Source organism: Poecile atricapillus, chromosome Z (genome assembly GCF_030490865.1).
Source record: "Poecile atricapillus isolate bPoeAtr1 chromosome Z, bPoeAtr1.hap1, whole genome shotgun sequence".
Lineage (NCBI taxonomy): Eukaryota > Metazoa > Chordata > Aves > Passeriformes > Paridae > Poecile > Poecile atricapillus.
In genome coordinates, this window is record NC_081289.1 from 770,421 (window position 1) to 791,561 (window position 21,141).

The 21,141-nt window shown below is 62.0% G+C and overlaps 3 protein-coding genes across 23 annotated transcripts in view; 1 reads left to right on the forward strand and 2 right to left on the reverse strand.

Annotated features, from left to right (window-relative positions):
- The first annotated feature begins 3,015 nt into the window (after positions 1-3,015).
- On the forward strand, positions 3,016-6,341 carry LOC131573852 (collagen alpha-1(II) chain-like). Of its 3 annotated transcripts, XM_058828169.1 has the most exons (4): positions 3,016-3,772; positions 3,942-4,195; positions 4,278-5,187; positions 5,526-6,341. In XM_058828169.1, the coding sequence occupies exons 1-3, from the start codon at positions 3,490-3,492 to the stop codon at positions 4,971-4,973; spliced, it is 1,233 nt and encodes a 410-aa protein (XP_058684152.1). In that variant the 5' UTR covers positions 3,016-3,489; the 3' UTR covers positions 4,974-5,187; positions 5,526-6,341. The 3 variants fall into 3 exon arrangements, with proteins under 3 accessions (XP_058684152.1, XP_058684153.1, XP_058684151.1); XM_058828170.1 differs by having other exon boundaries at positions 3,016-5,187; XM_058828168.1 differs by lacking the exon at positions 5,526-6,341 and having other exon boundaries at positions 3,016-4,184; positions 4,268-5,518.
- Positions 6,342-12,941: 6,600 nt separating this feature from the next.
- Positions 12,942-15,417, reverse strand: LOC131592657 (uncharacterized). Its single transcript, XM_058864314.1, has 4 exons — positions 15,397-15,417; positions 15,148-15,314; positions 14,083-15,024; positions 12,942-12,963 (listed from the first exon to the last, which is right to left on the reverse strand). The coding sequence occupies exons 2-4, from the start codon at positions 15,240-15,242 to the stop codon at positions 12,942-12,944; spliced, it is 1,059 nt and encodes a 352-aa protein (XP_058720297.1). The 5' UTR covers positions 15,243-15,314; positions 15,397-15,417.
- Positions 15,418-17,157: 1,740 nt separating this feature from the next.
- The window catches only part of SHANK3 (SH3 and multiple ankyrin repeat domains 3), a 145,182-nt gene continuing 141,198 nt past the window's right edge, over positions 17,158-21,141 (reverse strand). For 3 of the 19 annotated variants that reach the window (XM_058828152.1, XM_058828133.1, XM_058828154.1), the window contains 4 exons: positions 18,818-19,873; positions 18,513-18,746; positions 18,115-18,378; positions 17,158-18,029 (listed from right to left, as the gene is read on the reverse strand). In XM_058828152.1, the coding sequence (XP_058684135.1) occupies positions 19,327-19,873 (547 nt within the window). In that variant the 3' untranslated portion in view covers positions 17,158-18,029; positions 18,115-18,378; positions 18,513-18,746; positions 18,818-19,326. Of the gene's footprint in view, positions 18,030-18,114; positions 18,452-18,512; positions 18,789-18,817; positions 19,874-21,141 lie in introns of all 19 variants that reach the window. The other 16 variants (XM_058828145.1, XM_058828142.1, XM_058828141.1 and 13 more) reach the window with 16 other exon arrangements.

A 21,141-nucleotide genomic window follows, 5' to 3' on the forward strand; every position in this document is an offset into this window, starting at 1 on the left:
CAGGGGCTCGGGGTGACTCCCTGTGACACCCCCAGGGGCTCGGGGTGACACCCTGTGACACTCCCAGGGCTCGGTGTGACACCCCCAGGGACCTGCTGTCACCCCCAGGGACTCGGTGTCACCCCCAGGGACTCGGTGTCACCCCCAGGGGCTCAGTGTGACACCCCCAGGGGCTCAGTGTCACCTCAGGGGCTCGGGGTGTCACCCCCAGGGGCTTGGTGTGACACCCTGTGACACCCTGTGACACCCCCAGGGGCTCAGTGTCACCCCCGGGACTCGGTGTCACCCCCAGGGGCTCGGTGTCACTCCGTGTGTGACCCCCAAGGCCTCGGTGTCACCTCCCCGCCCCCCCTCTGCCCCTCCCCCCCCCCTCCACCTCTCGGGGGGTCCGGGGGTCCCCTCGGGGGGGTCCGGGGGTCCCCTCGTGGGGTCCGGGGGTCCCCTCGTGGGGGTGACACGTCCCAGCCGGGGGGTGACACGGCCCGAGCAGCCCCCCCTGCATGAGCACGGCCAGCCCGGGGGACACCGCGGCTTTGGGGACACCGCGGGGGGACACCGAGGTGAGGAGGGGGGGGGGAGGGGGACACCGGGGGTGGGGGGAGCAGCTCGGGGGGGGGAGGGGGAATGGGGGGGTGGGGGAGGGGCATCTCCACGCAACCCCCAAATCCCCCCCCCCCCGGAGCTGCCCCTCCCCCCCCCGTGGCGGGTGTGCTGCCCCTCGTGTCGGTGTCCCCGGCTGTCCCCAACCCCCGCCACCCCCCCCGGGGGGGTCCCGGGGCCGCCCCCTCCTCACTGCTGTGCCTGGTGGTCCCTCGCTTCGGCCCCTGTCGCCCAGCGCTATCGTGACTATATCGCCACCCGCTCGATGTCCCGATATTTATCTGTAACTCAGCAGCCAGAGGAGCCCCCCCCGAGCCACCGGGCCAGCCCCGGTTGTCCCCACGCCGTTGTCACCCACTTGGTCTTTCAATAAAATATATGCTTGGTGTGAGCTGCGACAGCGCGGGGACAGCGGGGACAGAGAGGGGACAGAGGGGGGACAGAGAGGGGACAGGGTGGGGACAGAGAGGGGACAGCGGGAGGACAGCGGGGACAGAGAGGGGACAGAGAGGGGACAGAGGGGACAGCGGGGGGACAGGGTGGGGACAGAGGGGGGACAGAGAGGGGACAGCGGGGACAGAGAGGGGACAGCGGGGGGACAGCTGGGGGACAGAGAGGGGACAGAGGGGGGACAGAGAGGGGACAGAGAGGGGACAGCGGGGGGACAGCGGGGATAGAGAGGGAACAGAGCGGGGACAAAGAGGGGACAGCGGGGGGACAGAGAGGGGACAGGGTGGAGACAGCGGGGGGACAGCGGGGACAGAGAGGGGACAGCGGGGGGACAGAGCGGGGACAGAGGGGACAGCGGGGACAGAGAGGGAACAGAGCGGGGACAGAGAGGGGACAGCGGGGGGATAGAGAGGGGACAGGGTGGGGACAGAGAGGGGACAGAGAGAGGGGACAGTGGGGACAGGGTGGGGACACTGGGGACAGAGCGGGGACAGAGAGGGGACAGCGGGGGGACAGGGTGGGCACAGAGCGGGGACAGAGAGGGGACAGGGTGGGGACAGGGCGGGGACAGAGAGAGGGGACAATGGGGGTACAGCGGGGACAGAGCGAGGACAGGGTGGGGACAGCGGGGACAGCGCGGGGACCTCAAAATTCACCCGGAACACTCCAAAATTCACCCAAAACACCTCAAAATTCATCCAAAACACCTCAAAATTCATCTGGGACCCTCCAAATTTCACCCAGAACACCCCAAAATTCACCCAGAACACCCCAAAACTCATCCAGGAACACCCCAAAATTAATCTGGAGAACCTCAAATTTCAGCCAGAAATATCCCAAAATTCACCTGAAACACCCCAAAATTCAATCAGAACATCCTAAAATTTACCCAGGAACACCTCAAAATTCACCTGAAACACCCCAAAATTCACCTGGAAGATCCCCAAATTCACCCTGGACACCCCAAAATTCACCTGAAACACTCCAAAATTCAAGCAGAACACCCCAAAATTCACCTGGGACACCCCAAAATTCACCCAGGACACCCCAAAATTCACCTGAAACACCCCAAAATTCACCCAGGACACCTCAAAATTCACCCAGGAACACCCCAAAATTCACCTGGGACACCCCAAAATTCACCCAGGAACACCCCAAAATTCACCCGAAACACCCCAAAATTCACCCAGGACACCCCAAAATTCACCTGGGACACCCCAAAATTTACCTGGAAGACCCCAAAATTCACCTGGGACACCCCAAAATTCACCCAGGACACCCCAAAATTCAAGCAGAACACCCCAAAATTCACCCGGGACACCCCAAAATTCACCTGGAAAACCCCAAAATTCACCCGAAACACCCCAAAATTCACCCAGGACGCCCCAAAATTCAAGTAGGACACCTCAAAATTCACCCAGGACACCCCAAAATTCACCTGGAAGACCCCAAAATTCACCCAAAACACCTCAAAATTCACCCAGGACACCCCAAAATTCAAGCAGAACCCCCCAAAATTCACCTGGGCCACCCCAAAATTCACCTGAAACACCCCAAAATTCACCTGGAAAACCCCAAAATTCACCCGGGACACCCCAAAATTCACCCGGGACACCCCAAAATTCACCTGGAAGACCCCAAAATTCACCCAGGACACCTCAAAATTCACCCGAAACACCCCAAAATTCACCCGGGACACCCCAAAATTCACCCGAAACACCCCAAAATTCACCCGGGACACCCCAAAATTCACCTGGAAGACCCCAAAATTCACCTGGAAAACCCCAAAATTCACCCGAAACACCCCAAAATTTACCTGGGACACCCCAAAATTCACCCTCCGAGTCCCTTGTGTAGGGCCAGGACCATCCCAGGATCCCATCGACCACAGGAGCACGCGGAGCTTTCTTATAAATTTATTACATAATAATAATAATAATAATTAATAATAATAATTAATAATAATAATAATAATAATAATATAATATAAGAAACATAGATCTCTGTGGGGGATGTGTATCACAACGTCAAGGGCGGGAGGCGAATGGCCGCACCTCCGTGACTCCGGAGAAGGAGAAAGCTCCTCCGAAAATCCATACAAAATTAAGGGTGGAAGTCAAACTGACCCTGCTGGGGGGGGGGAAAATTAAAAACGGAACGAAAACCCACAGGTGAGTCCGGCTTGGGGCAAGGGGGAACAAAAAGAAGGGGGGAACCGAGTGTGGCGGGTCCGGGCTGTGCACATGCAGCGGGCGTGAGGGCGTGGCACATGCATGGGCAGTGAGGGCGTTGGCCGGAGAGCGGCCGGACAGCGCGGCCCCGCCACGGGTTGTGTCCGGCGGGGCCGTTCCCCCCGGGGGGAGCTGAGTGACCCGAGGGGGGGGGGGGGTTTTTGCTCTTTGTCACAGTTCGGGAACAGGCGGATGGAAAAGGGGAGCGATGGCGCCGGGCTGGACAACGGAAAAATATCGACAATTTTTATTTTTTTTTTTTTTTGTGGGGAGGGGGGAAAAAAAACCTCCCCCCCCCTTTGGAAGCGGGGGGGATAAAAGAAAAGGAAAAGTGTCTCCCTTTGTACAGCGGAAAAACCCGAGTGCTGGAGAAGCCATGAGAGGAATCACAGTAACCGCCGCGGCCGGGCGCGGCCTGGCCCGGGGGCGGCGTGGCCGGGGGCGGCACGGCCCAGGGGTTGGCGTGGCCGAGCCGTGGTCAAGGGGTTGGCGTGGCCCAGAGGCCAAGCGGTGGTCAAGGGGTCGGCACGGCCGATGGGGTGGCGTGGCCGAGGGGTCAGTGTGGCCAAACGGTTGGCGTGACCGAAGGGTGGTCAAGGGGTCGGCACGGCCGATGGGGTGGCGTGGCCGAGGGGTGGCCGAGGGGTTGGTGTGGTCGAGGGGTTGGCGTGACCAAGGGGTGGTCAAGGGGTCGGCACGGCCGATGGGGTGGTGTGGCCGAGGGGTGGCCGAGGGGTCAGTGTGGCCGATGGGTTGGACTGGCCAAAGGCCCAAAAGGGCGGTCAAGGGCTCGGCACGGCCGAGGGGTTGGCGTGGCCAAAGGCCCAAAGGGGTGGTCAAGAGGTTGGCGTGGCCAAGGGGTGGTCAAGACCAAGGGGTTGGCATGGCCAAAGGCCCAAAGGAGTGGTCAAGAGGTTGGCGTGGCCGAGGGGTGGTCAAGGGCTCAGCATGGCTGAGGGGTTGGCGTGGCCAAAAGCCCAAAGGAGTGGTCAAGAGGTTGGCATGGCCGATGGGTTGGAGTGGCCAAAGGCCCAAACGAGTGGTCAAGGGGTTGGTCTGGCTGAGGGCTTGGCACGGCCAATGGGTTGGCGTGGCCAAGGGGTTGGCGTGGCCAAAGGCCCAAGGGGTGGTCAAAGGGTCGGCACGGCCGATGGGTTGGCGTGGCCAAAGGCCCAAAGGAGTGGCCAGTGGGTTGGCGTGGCCAAAGGCCCAAAGGAGTGGCCAGTGGGTTGGCGTGGCCAAAGGCCCAAAGGAGTGGTCAAGGGGTTGGCGTGGCTGAGGGATTGGCCTGGCAAAAGGGCGGTCAAGGGCTCGGCACGGCCGATGGGTTGGCGTGACCAAAGGCCAAAAGGAGTGGCCAAGGAGTTGGTGTGGCCGAGGGGTTGGACTGGCCAAAGGCCCAAAAGGGCGGTCAAGGGCTCGGCACGGCCGATGGGTTGGCGTGGCCAAGGGGTCAACACGGCCAATGGGTTGGCGTGGCCAAAGGCCCAAAGGGGTGGTCAAGCGCTCGGCACAGCCGATGGTTTGGCACGGCCAAGAGGTGGTCAAGACCGAGGGGTTGGCGTGGCCAAAGGGCCAAGAGGGTGGTCAAGGGGTTGGCACGGCCAAGGGGTGGTCAAGACCAAGGGGCTGGCGTGGCCAAAGGGCCAAGAGGGGGTCAAGGCCGATGGGTTGGCATGGCCAAAGAGCTGAAGGATGGTCAAGGGGTCGGCACGGCCGAGGGACTGGCACGGCCAGAGGGCTGAGGCGTGGTCAAGGACTTGGCACAGCCGATGGACTGGCGTGGCCGAGGGGTCAGTGTGGCTGAGGGAGGGGTCAGCATGGCCAAAGGGCTGGCACGGCTGAGGAGCTGAAGGGTGGTCAAGGGGTCGGCACAGCAGATGGGTCAGTGTGACCAAGGATCAGTGTGGCTGAGGGGTCAGTGTGGCCGAGGGGTCAGTGTGACCAAAGGGTCAATGTGGCTGAGGGGTCAGTGTGACCAAAGGGTCAGTGTGGCCGAGGGGTCGGTGTGACCGAGGGGTCAGTGTGGCCGTGGGGTCAGTGTGACCAAGGATCAGTGTGGCTGAGGAGTCAGTGTGACCAAGGGGTCAGTGTGACCAAGGGGTCAGTGTGACCAAGGGGTCGGTGTGACCGAGGAGTCAGTGTGGCTGAGGGGTCAGTGTGGCTGAGGGGTCACTGTGACCAAGGGGTCAGTGTGACCAAAGGGTCAGTGTGACCAAGGAGTCACTGTGATCGAGGGGTCAGTGTGACCGAGGGGTCAGTGTGGCTGAGGGGTCAGTGTGGCCGAGGGGTCAGTGTGGCTGAGGGGTCAGTGTGACCAAGGGGTCAGTGTGGCCGAGGGGTCAGTGTGGCTGAGGTTTCAGTGTGGCTGAAGGGTCAGTGTGGCTGAGGGCTGACCAAGAGGTTGGCACAGCTGATGGATTGGCGTGGCCGAGGGTTTGGCATGGCCAATGGGTTGGTGTGGCCGAGGGGTCAGTGTGGTCAAGGGGTCAGTGTGGCCGAGGGGTCAGTGTGGTCAAGGGGCCAGCGTGGCCAATGGGTTGGCGTGGCCAAGGCGTGGCCGAGGTGTTGGCACAGCCAATGGGTTGGTGTGGCCGAGGGGTCGGCATGGCCAAAGTGTTGGCATGGCCAAAGGGTCAGTGTGGCCAAAGGGTCGGCACAGCCGATGGGTTGACATGGCCGAGGGGTCAGTGTGACCCCAGGATTGGCATGGCCGAGGGGTCAGGGTGACCCCGGGATTGGCATGGCCGAGGGGTCAGGGTGACCCCGGGATTGGCATGGCCGAGGGGTCAGGGTGACCCCGGGATTGGCATGGCCGAGGGGTCAGTGTGGCCAAAGGTTTGGCATGGCCGATGTGTTGTTGTGACCAAGGGGTCAGTGTGACCCAGGGGTTGGCAGAGCCTGGCGGTGACCCAGGGGTCAGCACGGCCGAGGGGTTGGCATGGCCGAGGGGTCAGGGGTCAGTGTCACCCAGGGGTCAGTGTGACCCAGGGGTCAGTGTGACCCAGAGGTCAGTGTCACCCAGGGGTCAGTGTGACCCACGGGTCAGTGTGACCCAGGGGTCAGTGTGGCCCAAGGGTCAGTGTCACCCAGGGGTCAGTGTCACCCAGGGGTCAGTGTCACCCAGGCCCAGGGGTCAGTGGGACCCGGGGGTCAGTGTCACCCAGGGGTCAGCGTGACCCACGGGTCAGTGTGACCCACGGGTCAGTGTCACCCAGGGGTCAGTGTGACCCAGGGGTCAGCGTGACCCAGGGGTCAGTGTCACCCAGGGGTCAGTGTGACCCAGGGGTCAGTGTGACCCAGGGGTCAGTGTCACCCAGGCCCAGGGGTCAGTGTGACCCGGGGGTCAGTGTCACCCAGGGGTCAGCGTGACCCAAGGGTCAGTGTGGTCCAGGGGTCAGTGTGACCCAGGGGTCAGGGGTCAGTGTCACCCAGGGGTCAGTGTCACCCAGGGCCCAAGGGTCAGTGTGACCCAAGGGTCAGTGTCACCCAGGGGTCAGTGTGACCCGGGGGTCAGTGTGACCCAGGGGTCAGTGTGACCCAGGGCCCAAGGGTCAGTGTCACCCAGGGGTCAGCGTGACCCAGGGGTCAGCGTGACCCAGGGGTCAGTGTCACCCAGGGCCCAGGGGTCAGTGTCACCCAGGGCCCAAGGGTCAGCGTGACCCAAGGGTCAGTGTGACCCAGGGGTCAGGGGTCAGTGTCACCCAGGGGCCAGTGTCACCCAGGGGTCAGCGTGACCCAGGGGTCAGTGTGACGCAGGGGTCAGTGTCACCCAGGGGTCAGTGTCACCCAGGGGTCAGTGTGGCCCAAGGGTCAGTGTCACCCAGGGGTCAGTGTCACCCAGGCCCAGGGGTCAGTGTGGCCCAAGGGTCAGTGTCACCCAGGGGTCAGTGTCACCCAGGGGTCAGTGTCACCCAGGCCCAGGGGTCAGTGGGACCCGGGGGTCAGTGTCACCCAGGGGTCAGCGTGACCCAGAGGTCAGTGTGACCCACGGGTCAGTGTGACCCAGGGGTCAGTGTGACCCAGGGGTCAGCGTGACCCAGGGGTCAGTGTCACCCAGGGGTCAGTGTGACCCAGGGGTCAGCATGGCCCAAGGGTCAGTGTGATCCAGGGGTCAGTGTCACCCAGGGGTAAGTGTCACCCAGGGGTCAGCGTGACCCAGGGGTCAGTGTCACCCAGGGGTCAGTGTCACCCAGGGCCCAGGGGTCAGTGTGACCCAGGGGTCAGTGTCACCCAGGGCCCAGGGGTCAGTGTGACCCAGGGGTCAGTGTCACCCAGGGCCCAGGGGTCAGTGTGACCCAGGGGTCAGTGTCACCCAGGGCCCAGGGGTCAGTGTGACCCAGGGGTCAGTGTGACCCAGGGGTCAGTGTCACCCAGGGGTCAGTGTCACCCAGGGCCCAGGGGTCAGTGTGACCCAGGGGTCAGTGTCACCCAGGGGTCAGCGTGACCCAGGGGTCAGTGTCACCCAGGGGTCAGTGTCACCCAGGGGTCAGTGTCACCCAGGGCCCAGGGGTCAGTTAGGGTCCAGCCCTGCCTCCTCCCGGATGGCTTTTCCAAAGGCGAGGTGGCCCTGGCTCTGGAGGTGTCCGGAGAGGGGACGGGAGCTGCGGACACCGGGAAGTGACCGCGGGGCCACCCCGGAGCCGGTGGCACTGAGGAACACCGGGGGGACACCGGGGGGACACCGGGGGGACACGGAGGGGACACGGGGGGGTCTGTGCTGGCAGCTGGAGGGGCCACCCCGGGTGAAGCCAGTTCGCCCGGGGACCCTGATGGCCTTTGGGAGTCCCTTGTCCAGATCTGCCACCTGCCCGTGGCAGCGCTGGGGACAGGGGTGGGAGGGGGACAGGGACAGGCTGGGGACAGGGACGGGCTGGGGACAGGGGACACGGAGGGACAGGGGACACGGATGGACAGGGGACAGGGGTGGGGAGTGCAGGGGACAGGGACTGGTTGAGGACAGGGATGGACAAGGGACAGGGATGGACAGTGCAGGGGACAGGGATGGACAGTGCAGGGGACAGGGATGGGCAGGAGAGGGGACAGGGACGGGCAGTGCAGGGGACAGGGATGGACAGGAGAGGGGACAGGGATGAGTGGCACAGGCGACAGGAATGAGCAGGGATGGGGACAGGGATGAGTGGCTCAGGGGACAGGAACGACAGCGGCTGGGACAAGGATGAAAGGGATCGGGGGACGAGGATGAAAAGGCCTGGGGACAGGGATGAGTGGCACAGGGGACAGGGATGAGCGGGACAGGGATGAGCGGGACAAGGGACAGGGATGAGTGGGACAGGGATGAGCGGGACAGGGGACAGGGGTGGACGGGACAGGGATGAGCGGGACAGGGGACAGGGGTGGACGGGACAGGGATGAGCGGGACAAGGGACAGGGATGAGTGGGACAGGGATGAGCGGGACAGGGGACAGGGATGGACGGGACAGGGATGAGTGGCCCGGAGGCAAGAATGAGTGGGGTGGGGGACAGGGACAAATGGCACAGGCGACAGGATGAGCGGGGGACAGGGGACAGGGATAAAAGGAACAGGGATAAACGGGACAGGGGACAGGGATAAATGGCACAGGGGACAGGGATGAGTGGCTCAGGGGACAGGGATAAAAGGGACAGGGGACAGGAATAAATGGCACAGGGATAAACGGGACAGGGGATGGGAATAAACGGGAAAGGGGACAGGGATGAGAGGCACAGGGGACAAGGATGAGCGGCACAGGGGACAGGGATGAGTGGCACAGGGGACAGGGATGAGCGGCACAGGGGACAGGAATAAATGGCACAGGGATAAACGGGATAGAGGATGGGAATAAACGGGAAAGGGGACAGGGATGAGAGGCACAGGGGACAAGGATAAACAGGATAGGGGACAGGGATGAGTGGCACAGGGGACAGGGATAAACAGGATAGGGGACAGGGATGAGTGGCACAGGGGACAGGGATAAACGGGAAAGGGGACAGGGATGAGTGGCACAGGGGACAGGGATAAAAGGGACAAGGGACAGGGATGAGTGGCACAGGGGACAAGGATAAACAGGATAGGGGACAGGCATGAGCGGCACAGGGGGACAGGGCCAGCAGGACGAGGACGCTGCGGGGACACGGCACAAAGGGACACAGGTGGGTGGCAGCCCCGGGCGCTCCCGGGCCGGGCAGCGCGGGTGGAAGTCGCCTTCTCTGGCGTGGCGCCTGACTGGGACGAGCCGTGGTGTCCCCGCGGGGCGGGTGACACTCAGTGTTACCAACACAGGTACGGCTGCAGCTGCTTCAGCGGGAGCTGGGGGTGCCCGGGCGGGCACGGCCGCGGCTCCGCGGGCGCGGAGCGGGCACCGCCATTTCCGCCCTCCGGGGGCGCGGAGGACGAGAGGGGAAAAAAACCCCAGGGGAAAAGGAAGAGGAGGAGGAGGGTGAGGAAGGCTCCTCCGAAATGGCGAGAAGGCGTCCAGCTCTCCCGGTCCCAGAGCGAGCTTGGCGCGGAGCGGTTGCGCTCCGCGGGGTTTTGGCCGCGGGCGGGTCTCTCCGTCAAGGGGGGGCCCCAAAAAACAGCTGCGGAAAAAGAAGGGGCCGAGACCCGGGGATGCCCGGGCTCAGGCCGCCACTGTCACCTTCCACCGCGGCGCGCAGGGGGACACCGGGGACACCGGGGACTGCGGAACCTGCGGGGACAGGGGAGGGACACCGGGGACAGGGGGGACAGGGGGGGACAGGGGTAAGGACGGGGACAGGAGAGACAGGCAGGGACACGCGTAGGGACAGGGGCAGGGACAGGCAGGGTGGCAAAGCAGGGTGGTCAGTGCCATGCAGGGTGGTCAGGCAGGGGTGGTCAGTGCCAGGGTGGTCAGTGCCGGGGTGGTCAGGCAGGGGTGGTCAGTGTCAGGGTGGTCAGTGCCAGGAAGGGTGGTCAGTGTCAGGCAGGGTGGTCAGTGCCAGGGTGGGTCAGGCAGGGGTGGTCAGTGCTGGACAGGGGTGGTCAGTGCCACTCAGGGTGGTCAGTGCCAAGCAGGGTGGTCAGTGCCGGGGTGGTCAGTGCCAGGCAGGGGTGGTCAGTGCTGAGTAGGGTGGTCAGTGCTGGGGTGGTCAGTGCCAGGCAGGGGTGGTCAGTGCTGGACAGGGGTGGTCAGTGCCACTCAGGGTGGTCAGTGCCAGGCAGGGGTGGTCAGTGCTGAGTAGGGTGGTCAGTGCCGGGGTGGTCAGTGCCAGGCAGGGGTGGTCAGTGCTGGACAGGGGTGGTCAGTGCCACTCAGGGTGGTCAGTGCCACTCAGGGTGGTCAGTGCCAAGCAGGGTGGTCAGGCAGGGGTGGTCAGTGCCAGGAAGGGTGGTCAGTGCCAGGGTGGTCAGTGCCGGGGTGGTCAGGCAGGGGTGGTCAGTGCCAGGGTGGGTCAGGCAGGGGTGGTCAGTGTCAGGGTGGGTCAGGCAGGGGTGGTCAGTGTCAGGCAGGGTGGTCAGTGCCAGGGTGGTCAGGCAGGGGTGGTCAGTGCTGGACAGGGGTGGTCAGTGCCACTCAGGGTGGTCAGTGCCAAGCAGGGTGGTCAGTGCCGGGGTGGTCAGTGCCAGGCAGGGGTGGTCAGTGCTGGACAGGGGTGGTCAGTGCCACTCAGGGTGGTCAGTGCCAGGGTGGTCAGGACCAGGCAGGGGTGGTCAGTGCCACTCAGGGTGGTCAGTGCCAGGGTGGTCAGGCAGGGTGGTCAGTGCCAGGGTGGTCAGTGCCAGGCAGGGGTGGTCAATGCTGGGCAGGTTGGGCAGGGTGGTCAGTGCCAGGGTGGTCAGTGCTGGACAAGGGTGGTCAGTGCTGCTCAGGGTGGTCAGTGCCAGGCAGGGTGGTCAGTACCAGGCAGGGTGGTCAGTGCCACTCAGGGTGGTCAGTGCCAGGCAGGGTGGTCAGTGCCAGGGTGGTCAGTGCTGGACAGGGGTGGTCAGTGCCGCTCAGGGTGGTCAGTGCCAGGGTGGTCAGTGCCAGGCAGGGTGGTCAGTGCCAGGGTGGTCAGTACCAGGCAGGGTGGTCAGTGCCAGGCAGGGGTGGTCAGTGCTGGGCATCGGTGGTCAGTGCCAGGGTGGTCAGTGCCAGGGTGGTCAGGCAGGGGTGGTCAGTGCCAGGGTGGTCAGTACCAGGCAGGGTGGTCAGTGCCAGGGTGGTCAGTACCAGGCAGGGTGGTCAGTGCCAGGCAGGGTGGACAGTGCCGCTCAGGGTGGTCAGTGCCAGGCAGGGTGGTCCTGGGAATTCCCCAGCCTGGGAAGGGAAGCGCTTTGCCCGCCATGCGACATTCCCATGTGTGACATTCCCATGGAACATTCCCACGTGACATTCCCGCGGAACATTCCCGCGTGTGACATTCCCATGCGCGACATTCCCGTGTGCGACATTCCCATGGAACATCCCGAGTGTGACATTCCTGTGTGGGACAATCCCGCGTGACATTCCCGCGTGTGACATTCCCATGGAACATTCCCATGTGTGACATTCCCATGGAACATTCCCACGTGACATTCCCGCGGAACATTCCCGCATGTGACATTCCCATGGAACATTCCCGTGTGTGACATTCCCATGCGCGACATTCCCGTGTGCGACATTCCCATGAAACATCCCGAGTGTGACATTCCTGTGTGGGACATTCCCATGGAACATTCCGGCATGTGACATTCCCGTGGGACATTCCCATGGAACATTCCCGCGTGTGACATTCCCGTGTGCGACATTCCCGTGGGACATTCACACGTGCGACATTCCCATGGAACGTTCCCGCGTGCGACATTCCCGGCGGGATGCGGAGGGGCTGGGAGCTGCCTGGGATGGGATTGGGACAGAGATGGGAAGGGCTCGGGGACAGAGGGGACACGGACAGGAGGTGGCACAGGAGGCACAGGAGGGCGGCACGGGATGGATCCAGGATGGATCTGGGATGGGATTGGGATGGATCTGGGATGGAGATGGGATGGGAAATGGGATGGGAGATGGGATGGGATTGGGATGGATCTGGGATGGGATCTGGAATGGAGATGGGATGGATCTGGGATGGATCTGGGATGGGATCTGGGGTGGGATCTGGGATGGGAGATGGGATGGATCCGTACTTGGACATGGGATTGGATCCGGGATGGATCTGGGATGAGATCAGGAATGGAGATGGGATGGATCTGGGATGGGATCGGGATGGATCTGGGATGGATCTGGGATGGGATTGGGATGGATCTGGGATGGAGATGGGATGGGATTGGGATGGGATCTGGAATGGATCTGGGATGGATCTGGGATGGGATCAGGATGGATCTGGGATGGGATTGGGATGGATCTGGGATGAATCTGGGATGGATTTGGGATGGGATTGAGATAGATCTGGGATGGGATTGGGATGGATCTGGGATGGGATCAGGAATGGATCTGGGATGGGATCGGGATGGGATCGGGATGGGATACGGGATGGGATTGAGATGGGATTGAGATGGATCTGGGATGGGATTGGGACAGATCTGGGATGGGATTGGGACAGATCTGGGATGGGATCTGGGATGGGATCGGGATGGATCTGGGATGGATCTGGGATGGGATCAGGAATGGAGATGGGATGGATCTGGGATGGGATCTGGGATGGGATTGAGATGGATCTGGGAAGGATCTGGGATGGGATCGGGATGGATCTGGGATGGGATCAGGGTGGGATCAGGATGGATCTGGGATGGGATCTGGGATGGGATTGAGATGGATCTGGGATGGATCTGGGATGGGATGTGGGATGGGATGTGGGATGGGATGGGGACGGATCTGCCAGCCTGTCCCTGTGCCCGGCGTGTCCTGGGAATGCCGGACACAGCGGGGGCACAGGGCGAGGGTGGCACCGGCCGGATTTGGGAACACAGGGGGACGGATTTGGGGGGACAGTGTGAGATCAATTTGGGGGCACAGGGGGATGGATTTGGGGGGACAGTGTGAGATGGATTTGGGGGGAACAGGGTGGGACAGATTTGGGGGCACAGGAAGGCAGATTTGGGAACACAGGGGGATGGATTTGGGGGCACAGGGTGAGATGGATTTGGGGGGCACAGGTGGGACAGATTTGGGGGCACACATGAGATGGATTTGGGGGGTACAGGTGGATGGATTTGGGGGCACAGGGTGAGATGGATTTGGGGGGCACAGGAGGGCGGATTTGGGGCACAGGGGGACGGATTTGGGGGATACGGGTGAGATGGATTTGGGGCACAGGAGGGCGGATTTGGGGCACAGGTGACATGGATTTGGGGGCACAGGTGGATGGATTTGGGGGCACAGGGGGACGGATTTGCGGGGTACAGGGGGATGGATTTGGGGGTACAGGTGTATGGATTTGGGAGCACAGGGGGATGGATTTGGGGGCACAGGGTGAGATGGATTTGGGGCACAGGTGAGATCAATTTGGGAGCACAAGGGGATGGATTTGGGGGCACAGGTGAGATGGATTTGGGGCACAGATAGGAGGACACAGGGTCGGGCTGGATTTGGGGGCACAGGGGCCTGGATTTTGGGGTGCAGATGCGATGGATTTGGGGCACAGGTGAGATGGATTTGGGGGCACAGGGGGATGGATTTAGGGGCACAGGTGGGACAGATTTGGGGGGCCCAGGTGGGACAGATTTGGGGGCACAGGAGGGCGGATTTGGGGGGCACAGGAGGGCGGATTTGGGGGGCACAGGGGAAGGATTTGGGGGGCACAGGGGGCTGGATTTGGGGGGCACAGGGGGCTGGATTTGGGGGGCACAGGTGGGACAGATTTGGGGGCACAGGGGGCTGGATTTGGGGGGCCCAGGTGTGACAGATTTGGGGGCCCAGGTGGGACAGATTTGGGGGGCACAGGGTGGGACGGATTTGGGGGCACAGGGGGCTGGATTTGGGGGGCACAGGAGGGCGGATTTGGGGGGCACAGGTGGAACAGATTTGGGGGCACAGGAGGGCGGATTTGGGGGGCACAGGAGGGCGGATTTGGGGGGCACAGGTGGAACAGATTTGGGGGCACAGGAAGGCAGATTTGGGGGGCACAGGAGGGAGGATTTAGGGGCACAGGGTAGGCAGATTGCGGGCAGGCGACCATGGGGGGCTCTGTCCCAGAGGATTTGGGGGCCGAGGGTGACACCTGAGGACCCAGCGGGGCCGGCAGGGCAGATTTGGGGACACGGGCGCTGCCGCGGGGGGGACATCGGTGACATCGCGGGGGCTGCGGGGACACGGCCGAGGGGCAGGACCTGAGCTCGGCGGTCCCCCTGCGGGGCTGGGGACACCTGCCAGGTGCGGTGGCACCCGCGGTGACACAGGTGAGGGCTCGGGCAGGTGCCCGGGCTCGCCGAGCCCGGAATTCCCGGGATTTTGGTTCTCCCGGGATTTTTTTATTCCGGTTGGGACAGCGGGGTGGCAGCCGGGGACAGGGACAGGCCACGCAGCCCCGGTGGCTTCCGGAGAGCTCCGGGTGTCGCCACCTGGGTGAGGGCTCGGGGACAAGGAGGTGGCACCGGGGACCCTCCTGGGGACATCCCGGTGGCTGGCACAGGGCAGGGGACATGTCGGGGACATCCTGGGTAAAGGGTAGGGGACACCCTGGGGACATCCTGGGGACACCCTGGGGACATCCTGGGGTGGTCCCAGTGCCCTGGCACAGGACAGGGGAGACCCTGGGGACACCCTGGGGACACCCTGGGGACATCCTGGGGACATCGCAGTGTCCTGGCACAGGACAGGGACCATCCTGGGGATATCCCAGTGCCCTGGCACAGGACAAGTGACATCTCAGGGCCACCCCGGGGCCACCCTGGTGTCCTGGCACAGGACAGGGACCATCCTGGGGAGGTCCCAGTCTCCTGACACAGGACAGGTGACATCCTGGGGACATCCCGGGGATATCCCAGTGTCCTGGCACAGGACAGGGACCATCCTGGGGACACCCTGGGGACATCCCAGTGCCCTGGTACAGGACAGGTGACATCCCAGGGCCACCCCGGGGCCACCCTGGTGTCCTGTCACAGGACAGGTGACATCCTGGGGAGGTCCCAGTGCCCTGGCACAGGGCAGGTGACATCCTGGGGACACCCCAGGGCCACCCTGGTGTCCTGGCACAGGACAGGGACCATCCTGGGGACATCCCAGGGACATCCCAGTGCCCTGGCACAGGACAGGTGACATCCTGGGGACACCGTGGGGAGGTCCCAGTGTCCTGGCACAGGACAGGTGACATCCTGGGGACACCCTGGGGAGGTCCCAGTGTCCTGGCACAGGACAGGTGACATCCTGGGGAGGTCCCAGTGTCCTGACACAGGACAGGTGACATCCTGGGGACATCCCAGTGTCCTGGCACAGGACAGGTGACATCCCAGGGACATCCCAGTGCCCTGGCACAGGACAGGTGACATCCTGGGGACATCCCAATGTCCTGGCACAGGACAGGTGACATCCTGGGGACATCCCAGGGACATCCCAGGGACATCCCAGTGCCCTGGCACAGGACAGGTGACATCCTGGGGACACCCTGGGGACATCCCAGTGTCCTGGCACAGGACAGGTGACATCCTGGGGACATCCCAATGTCCTGGCACAGGACAGGTGACATCCTGGGGACATCCTAGGGACATCCTGGGGACATCCCAGTGTCCTGGCACAGGACAGGTGACATCCTGGGGAGGTCCCAGTGCCCTGGCACAGGACAGGTGACATCCTGGGGAGGTCCCAGTGTCCTGGCACAGGACAGGTGACATCCTGGGGACATCCCAATGTCCTGGCACAGGACAGGTGACATCCTGGGGACATCCCAATGTCCTGGCACAGGACAGGTGACATCCTGGGGAGGTCCCAGTGCTCTGGCACAGGACAGGGACCATCCTGGGGACATCCCAGGGACATCCTGGGGACATCCCAGTACCCTGGCACAGGACAGGTGACATCTTGGGGCCACCCCGGGGCCACCCTGGGGTCCTGGTACAGGACAGGGACCACCCTGGGGACATCCCAGTGCCCTGGCACAGGACAGGTGACATCCTGGGGACATCCCAATGTCCTGGCACAGGACAGGTGACATCCTGGGGACATCCCAATGTCCTGGCACAGGACAGGTGACATCCTGGGGCCACCCCGGGGCCACCCCGGGGCCACCCCGGTGTCCCGGAGGAGCTCCGGGCCCTTTTCCCTGTCAAGCTCGGCAAGGTTGGCAGATGGTTGAGGGTCAGGACGAAGCTCCCTGTCCTCCCCTCTTAGCACCACAAGAGTTTTTTTATTTAATGCCTCCCTGGGGGTCTCGGCTTTTGGGACCACCGAGCCCTCCCGGTCACCCCAGGGGACACGGAGGTGGCACTGGGGACGCCGCTCCCTTCCCCCTTAAAAACCACCGGGCTCCGGCGTCCCCGCCGCCACCGCCAGCCCCAAATTTGGGGACACGACCCTCGGGGACCTCCCTGCTGAGTGCCTGGAAGACTCGGTGTGTCCCAAAACCCAACTTTGGGGTTGGTTTATTTTTATTTTTTATATATTTTGTGTGTGTGTGTGTTGATTTTTTTTTTAATAAATATCTGAATTTTAACAAATCCAGAGCATTTAAAATATGTTTTTTTTTTTTAGAGGTGGGGAGGGTTTTAGGAGTGTTTTTATTTTTTTTTTGTGTGTGTGTGTGTGTGTTTAAAAAGACCTTTTTTTTTCTTTTTTTTTTTTCTTTTTTTGGTTTTTTTTTCTTTTTGTTTTTTTTTTTTGTTTTGTTTTTTTTTCACATTCATTCAGTCGCTTTAAAAAACTCCCTCCAGCCACTTGGGGCGACCCGGGAGCGTCTCCTCCAGTCCAGAGATAGGAATTATTATTTTTTAGGAAAAAATCCTAACCCAAAAAAGGGAAAAAAAAAAAACCCAAAACCAGGTGGCTATAGCTCTGGAGATAAAGATATATAGATATTCTCTCTTTCCAAATATAGAGCTGCTTAAAAAGATGCAAAAACCAGGGATCAGCAGGATTTTTTTGGGCGGGAAAGGGGTTTGGAAAGGGGGAAAAAATCCTGGAATTCGTTATCTCGTGGGGTTTATCAGCTGCTCTTTAGATAAATGCACGGAGATTAAATAATTTCCCATCAACGCTTTTCCCCTCCCCTCTTTTTTTTTTTTTTGTGATTTTTGGGAAAAACAAGACCCCGAGCCCAGAGGAAATCAAACCTTCCCCTCCCTCCCCTCTCCCTCCCCTCAAAATCTTGGCAAAGCTTTTTTTTTTGTGGTTTTTTGTGGGTTTTTGTGGTTTTTTTTTTGCTGCGGGATTTGTTCCCCCTCCCCCGGCCTCCCGAATTTCCCAAACATGCTTCGATCCATGCGCTCCTCGCTCCCTCTCACCCGGCCGGGGCAGCAGCTCAGAGTCCGGCGGGGTCCGGCTGGCCTTCCTCCTCCTCCTCCTCCTTCTTCCTCCCTTCTTTTTCCTTCTTTTTTTCTTTATTTTTCCTTCTTTTTCTTTATTTTTCTTTATTTTTCCTTCTTTTTCTTTCTTTTTCTTTCTTTTTTCTTTCTTTTTCTTTCTTTTTCTTTCTTTTTTCTTTATTTTTTCTTTTTCTTTCTTTTTTCTTTCTTTTTTCTTTTTCTTTTTCTTTCTTTTTCTTTCTTTTTCTTTTTCTTTTTCTTTCTTTTTTCTTCCTTTTTCCTTATTTTTATTTCTTTTTCCTTTTTTTTTCTTTCTTTTTCTTTCTTTCCTTCCTTCCTCCGGGATGGCCCCGCTGGAGCTGCCACCTCTGAGCCCAATGGGGACACCTGGGACCCTGCCAGGGACACCTGGGGACACCTGGGACCCTGCCAGGGACACCTGGGGGACACCTCGGACCCTGCCAGGGACACCTGGGGGACACCTGGGACCCTGCCAGGGACACCTGGGGCCACCTCTGACCCTGCCAGGGACACCTGGGGACACCTGTGACCCTGCCAGGGACAGCTGGGGGACACCTGGGGACACCTGTGACCCTGCCAGGGACACCTGAAAGGCACCTGGGGACACCTCTGACCCTGACACCTGAAGGGGTTCAGGACCTGGGGCCACCCCCAAGCCTGCCAGGGCCACCTGAGAGGGACCTGGGGCCACCTCTGACCCTGCCAGGGCCACCTGAGAGGGACCTGGGGCCACCTCTGACCCTGCCAGGGCCACCTGAGAGGCAGCTGGGGCCACCTCTGACCCTGCCAGAGCCACCTGGTGCTGTCAGGACCTGGAGCCACCTCCCTGGCAGGGACACCTGAGAGGGGTTCAAGACCTGGGGCCACCTCTGACCCTAAGAGGGACCTGGGGCCACCTGTGACCCTGCCAGGGTCGCCTGAGAGGGACCTGGGGCCACCTCTGACCCTAAGAGGGACCTGGGGCCACCTGTGACCCTGCCAGGGTCACCTGAGAGGGACCTGGGGCCACCTCTGACCCTGCCAGGGCCACCTGAGGGGGGGTTCAGGACCTGGGGCCACCTCTGACCCTGCCAGGGCCACCTGGGGAGGACCTGGGGCCACCTCTGACCCTGCTAGGGCCACCTGGGGAGGACCTGGGACCACCTCTGACCCTAAGAGGGACCTGGGGCCACCTCTGACCCTAAGAGGGACCTGGGGCCACCTCTGACCCTGCCAGGGCCACCTGAGGGGGGGTTCAGGACCTGGATCCACCTCCCTGCGGGACCACCCCGAACTCCTCAGCACCTCGGGCCACCTCCGAGCCCGGCAGCGCCACCCTGGAGGTGCCACCTGGGCAGGTGCCACCTGCGGGGCTCTCGGCTGGGGCAGCTCGAGGTGCCACCACAGCGTCCCTGCATGTCCCCAACCCCCCGGGGCAGGGCACAGGGAGCGATTTACAGGCCAGACTCTCTGGGAGAAGGGCAAGGAGGAGGAATTTCATGCAACATCCCCGGGCCGGAGGCGGCGCGGGGGGGCCGGGAGCGGGTGGGGAGCCCGGGCTGGGGGGGGGTCAGGGTGGGGTGGGCTCCACACCCTTCAGTGCAGCGCTCGGAGAAGGAGAAGGAGAATCCGAGTGGGTTTTCTTGGCTTGGGAATAACGCCCCGCCCTTCCCACGGCGGCTCCGGACGCGGTCAGCTGTCCACCAGCTGCTTGAGCGCCCGCTCGATGTTCATGCGGTGCCCAACGCGGGTCACCCCCAACTCCACGAAGTCCTCCTTGGTCAGGGCGGGCAGGTGGGTCCCCTCGATCTCGTGATCCTCGAACTTGTCCCGGTGCTCCACCAGGTTGATGCTCTCCAGCCAGTCCCCCACGTCGTACTTGTTCCACAGCTGCAGCGGCTTCTGCATGAAGGGTCGCGGCGGGTGCAGCGTGTGCAGCGGCGGCCCCGGCGACGGCGAAGGCGACGGGGAGCGGCTGCGGGCGCTGACGCTCCGGACCACGAAGCGAACCTCCTTGGGCTCGTGGGGGATGGAGAGGCTGGAGGATTTGAGGATGGTGGGGGGCGTCAGGCCGTAGGGGCGGACGGTGCTGAGGGGCTCCGGGCGCTCCAGGGCGGCGGGTTTGACGGGGCTGGGGGTGCGGCGGGTGACGGGGTAGCGGCTGCCGGGCCGCACGGTGAAGGTGGTGCCGGAGCTGCGCTGGGAAATGGTGCTGAGCTCTCCTAAACTACTGAAAAGTCTGCGGAGAGAGCGGGAGAAGGGGGGAAGAAACAACACGGATGGACGGACGGACACACACACACACACAGAGAGAGAGAGAGAGAGAGAGGAGAGGGAAGGGGTGAGGCCAGGTCTGGGAATGGGGACACCGATCCAGCGGGATTGGGTTTGGCACGGGGTGGGGGGAGGCGGCTCGGGTGGGAGATCCCCGCCGGGGATATCCCAAAGATTCCAGCCGAGCCTCCAGGGTGGGAATTCCCGGCCGGCTCTGAGCCCCACAAATGTCCCCGGCCTTGGGGACGAGGATTCTGCGCCCCCCCGTCCTGCCCCAACCCGCGCTGATCCCGCACGGAACGGGAGAGACCCAGCGGAGAAAAGTTGGGATAAGCGGGAACATTCCGGTGTTTTCCCGGCATGGAAGGACCCTCTGGACACGCCGGTGGCGGTCACTGCGGCCTGAGTGACCAGGGATGGCCGGACCGGTGTCCCCTGGGAGCTGGGACATGTGGGATCCCCTGGGAATCTTCCCCTGGAATTCCCACTGTGGGAATCTGGGATGGGGACAAAGCTCCCGACCCCGGCGCTGTCCCCTCGGAGTTGTCCCCATCCCGGCCATCGTCCCCACGGAACGGGAAAGGAAAGGGATCTGAGACCGGCAGGAATCCCAGGAAATCAGAGCCCTCCGCTCTGGAGAGGCTGGGAAAACCGGGAATGTTCTTCTGGAGAAGGGAAGGATCCAGGGAGAGCTTCCAGAACATTCCAGGGGCTCCAGGAGAGCCGGGATTTGGGAAAGGCCTGGAGGGACAGGACACAGGGAATGGCTCCAGATTGGAAAAGGGGAGATTGGGGTGGGATTTTGGGGAGGAACTCCTGGAATTCAGAGATTCCCAGGGAAGTCCCTGGATCCCAAAATTCCTTTGGATCCAATGCCAGGCTGGGAGAGCTGGGAATGGAGGGAATTCCCTGGGAAAGGGGAGATGGGGGTGGGATTTTGGGAATTGGGAATTGCTGGCTGGGCTGGAATTCCCAGAGCAGCTGGGGCTGCCCCTGGATCCCGGGAATGGCCGAGGAAAGGCTGGAGAAATCCTGGGATGGTGGGATTGGAATGGGATGGGATCGAAGGTCCCTGGATCCCATCCCAAACCATTCTGGGATTTGGGAGGCTCTGAATCCATCCCGAGGGATTTTTCTGGAAGTTGGGGCTGGGAAAGGGAAGGGAGACCCTTCCTGCAGTGCTGAGATTGCCAGGGAAACCCCTGGATCCCAAAATTCCTTTGGATCCAATGC

What these genes read in the sequence shown, in the direction of transcription:
- LOC131573852 (XM_058828168.1), top strand. Translation starts at nt 3,490, where the DNA reads ATGGCGCCGGGCTGGACAACGGAAAAATATCGACAATTTTTATTTTTT. An exon ending in ATGGCCAAAGGCCCAAAGGA is followed by an intron (nt 4,185 to 4,267) that starts GTGGTCAAGAGG and finishes AGCCCAAAGGAG; the next exon opens with TGGTCAAGAGGTTGGCATGG.
- LOC131592657 (XM_058864314.1), bottom strand. Translation starts at nt 15,242, where the DNA reads ATGTCACCTGTCCTGTACCAGGGCACTGGGATGTCCCCAGGGTGTCCC. An exon ending in CACTGGGATATCCCCGGGAT is followed by an intron (nt 15,025 to 15,147) that starts GTCCCCAGGATG and finishes GTCCTGTGCCAG; the next exon opens with GGCACTGGGATATCCCCAGG. An exon ending in CCACCTGGGCCCCCAAATCT is followed by an intron (nt 12,964 to 14,082) that starts GTCACACCTGGG and finishes ATCCCATCCCAG; the next exon opens with ATCCATCCTGATCCCACCCT.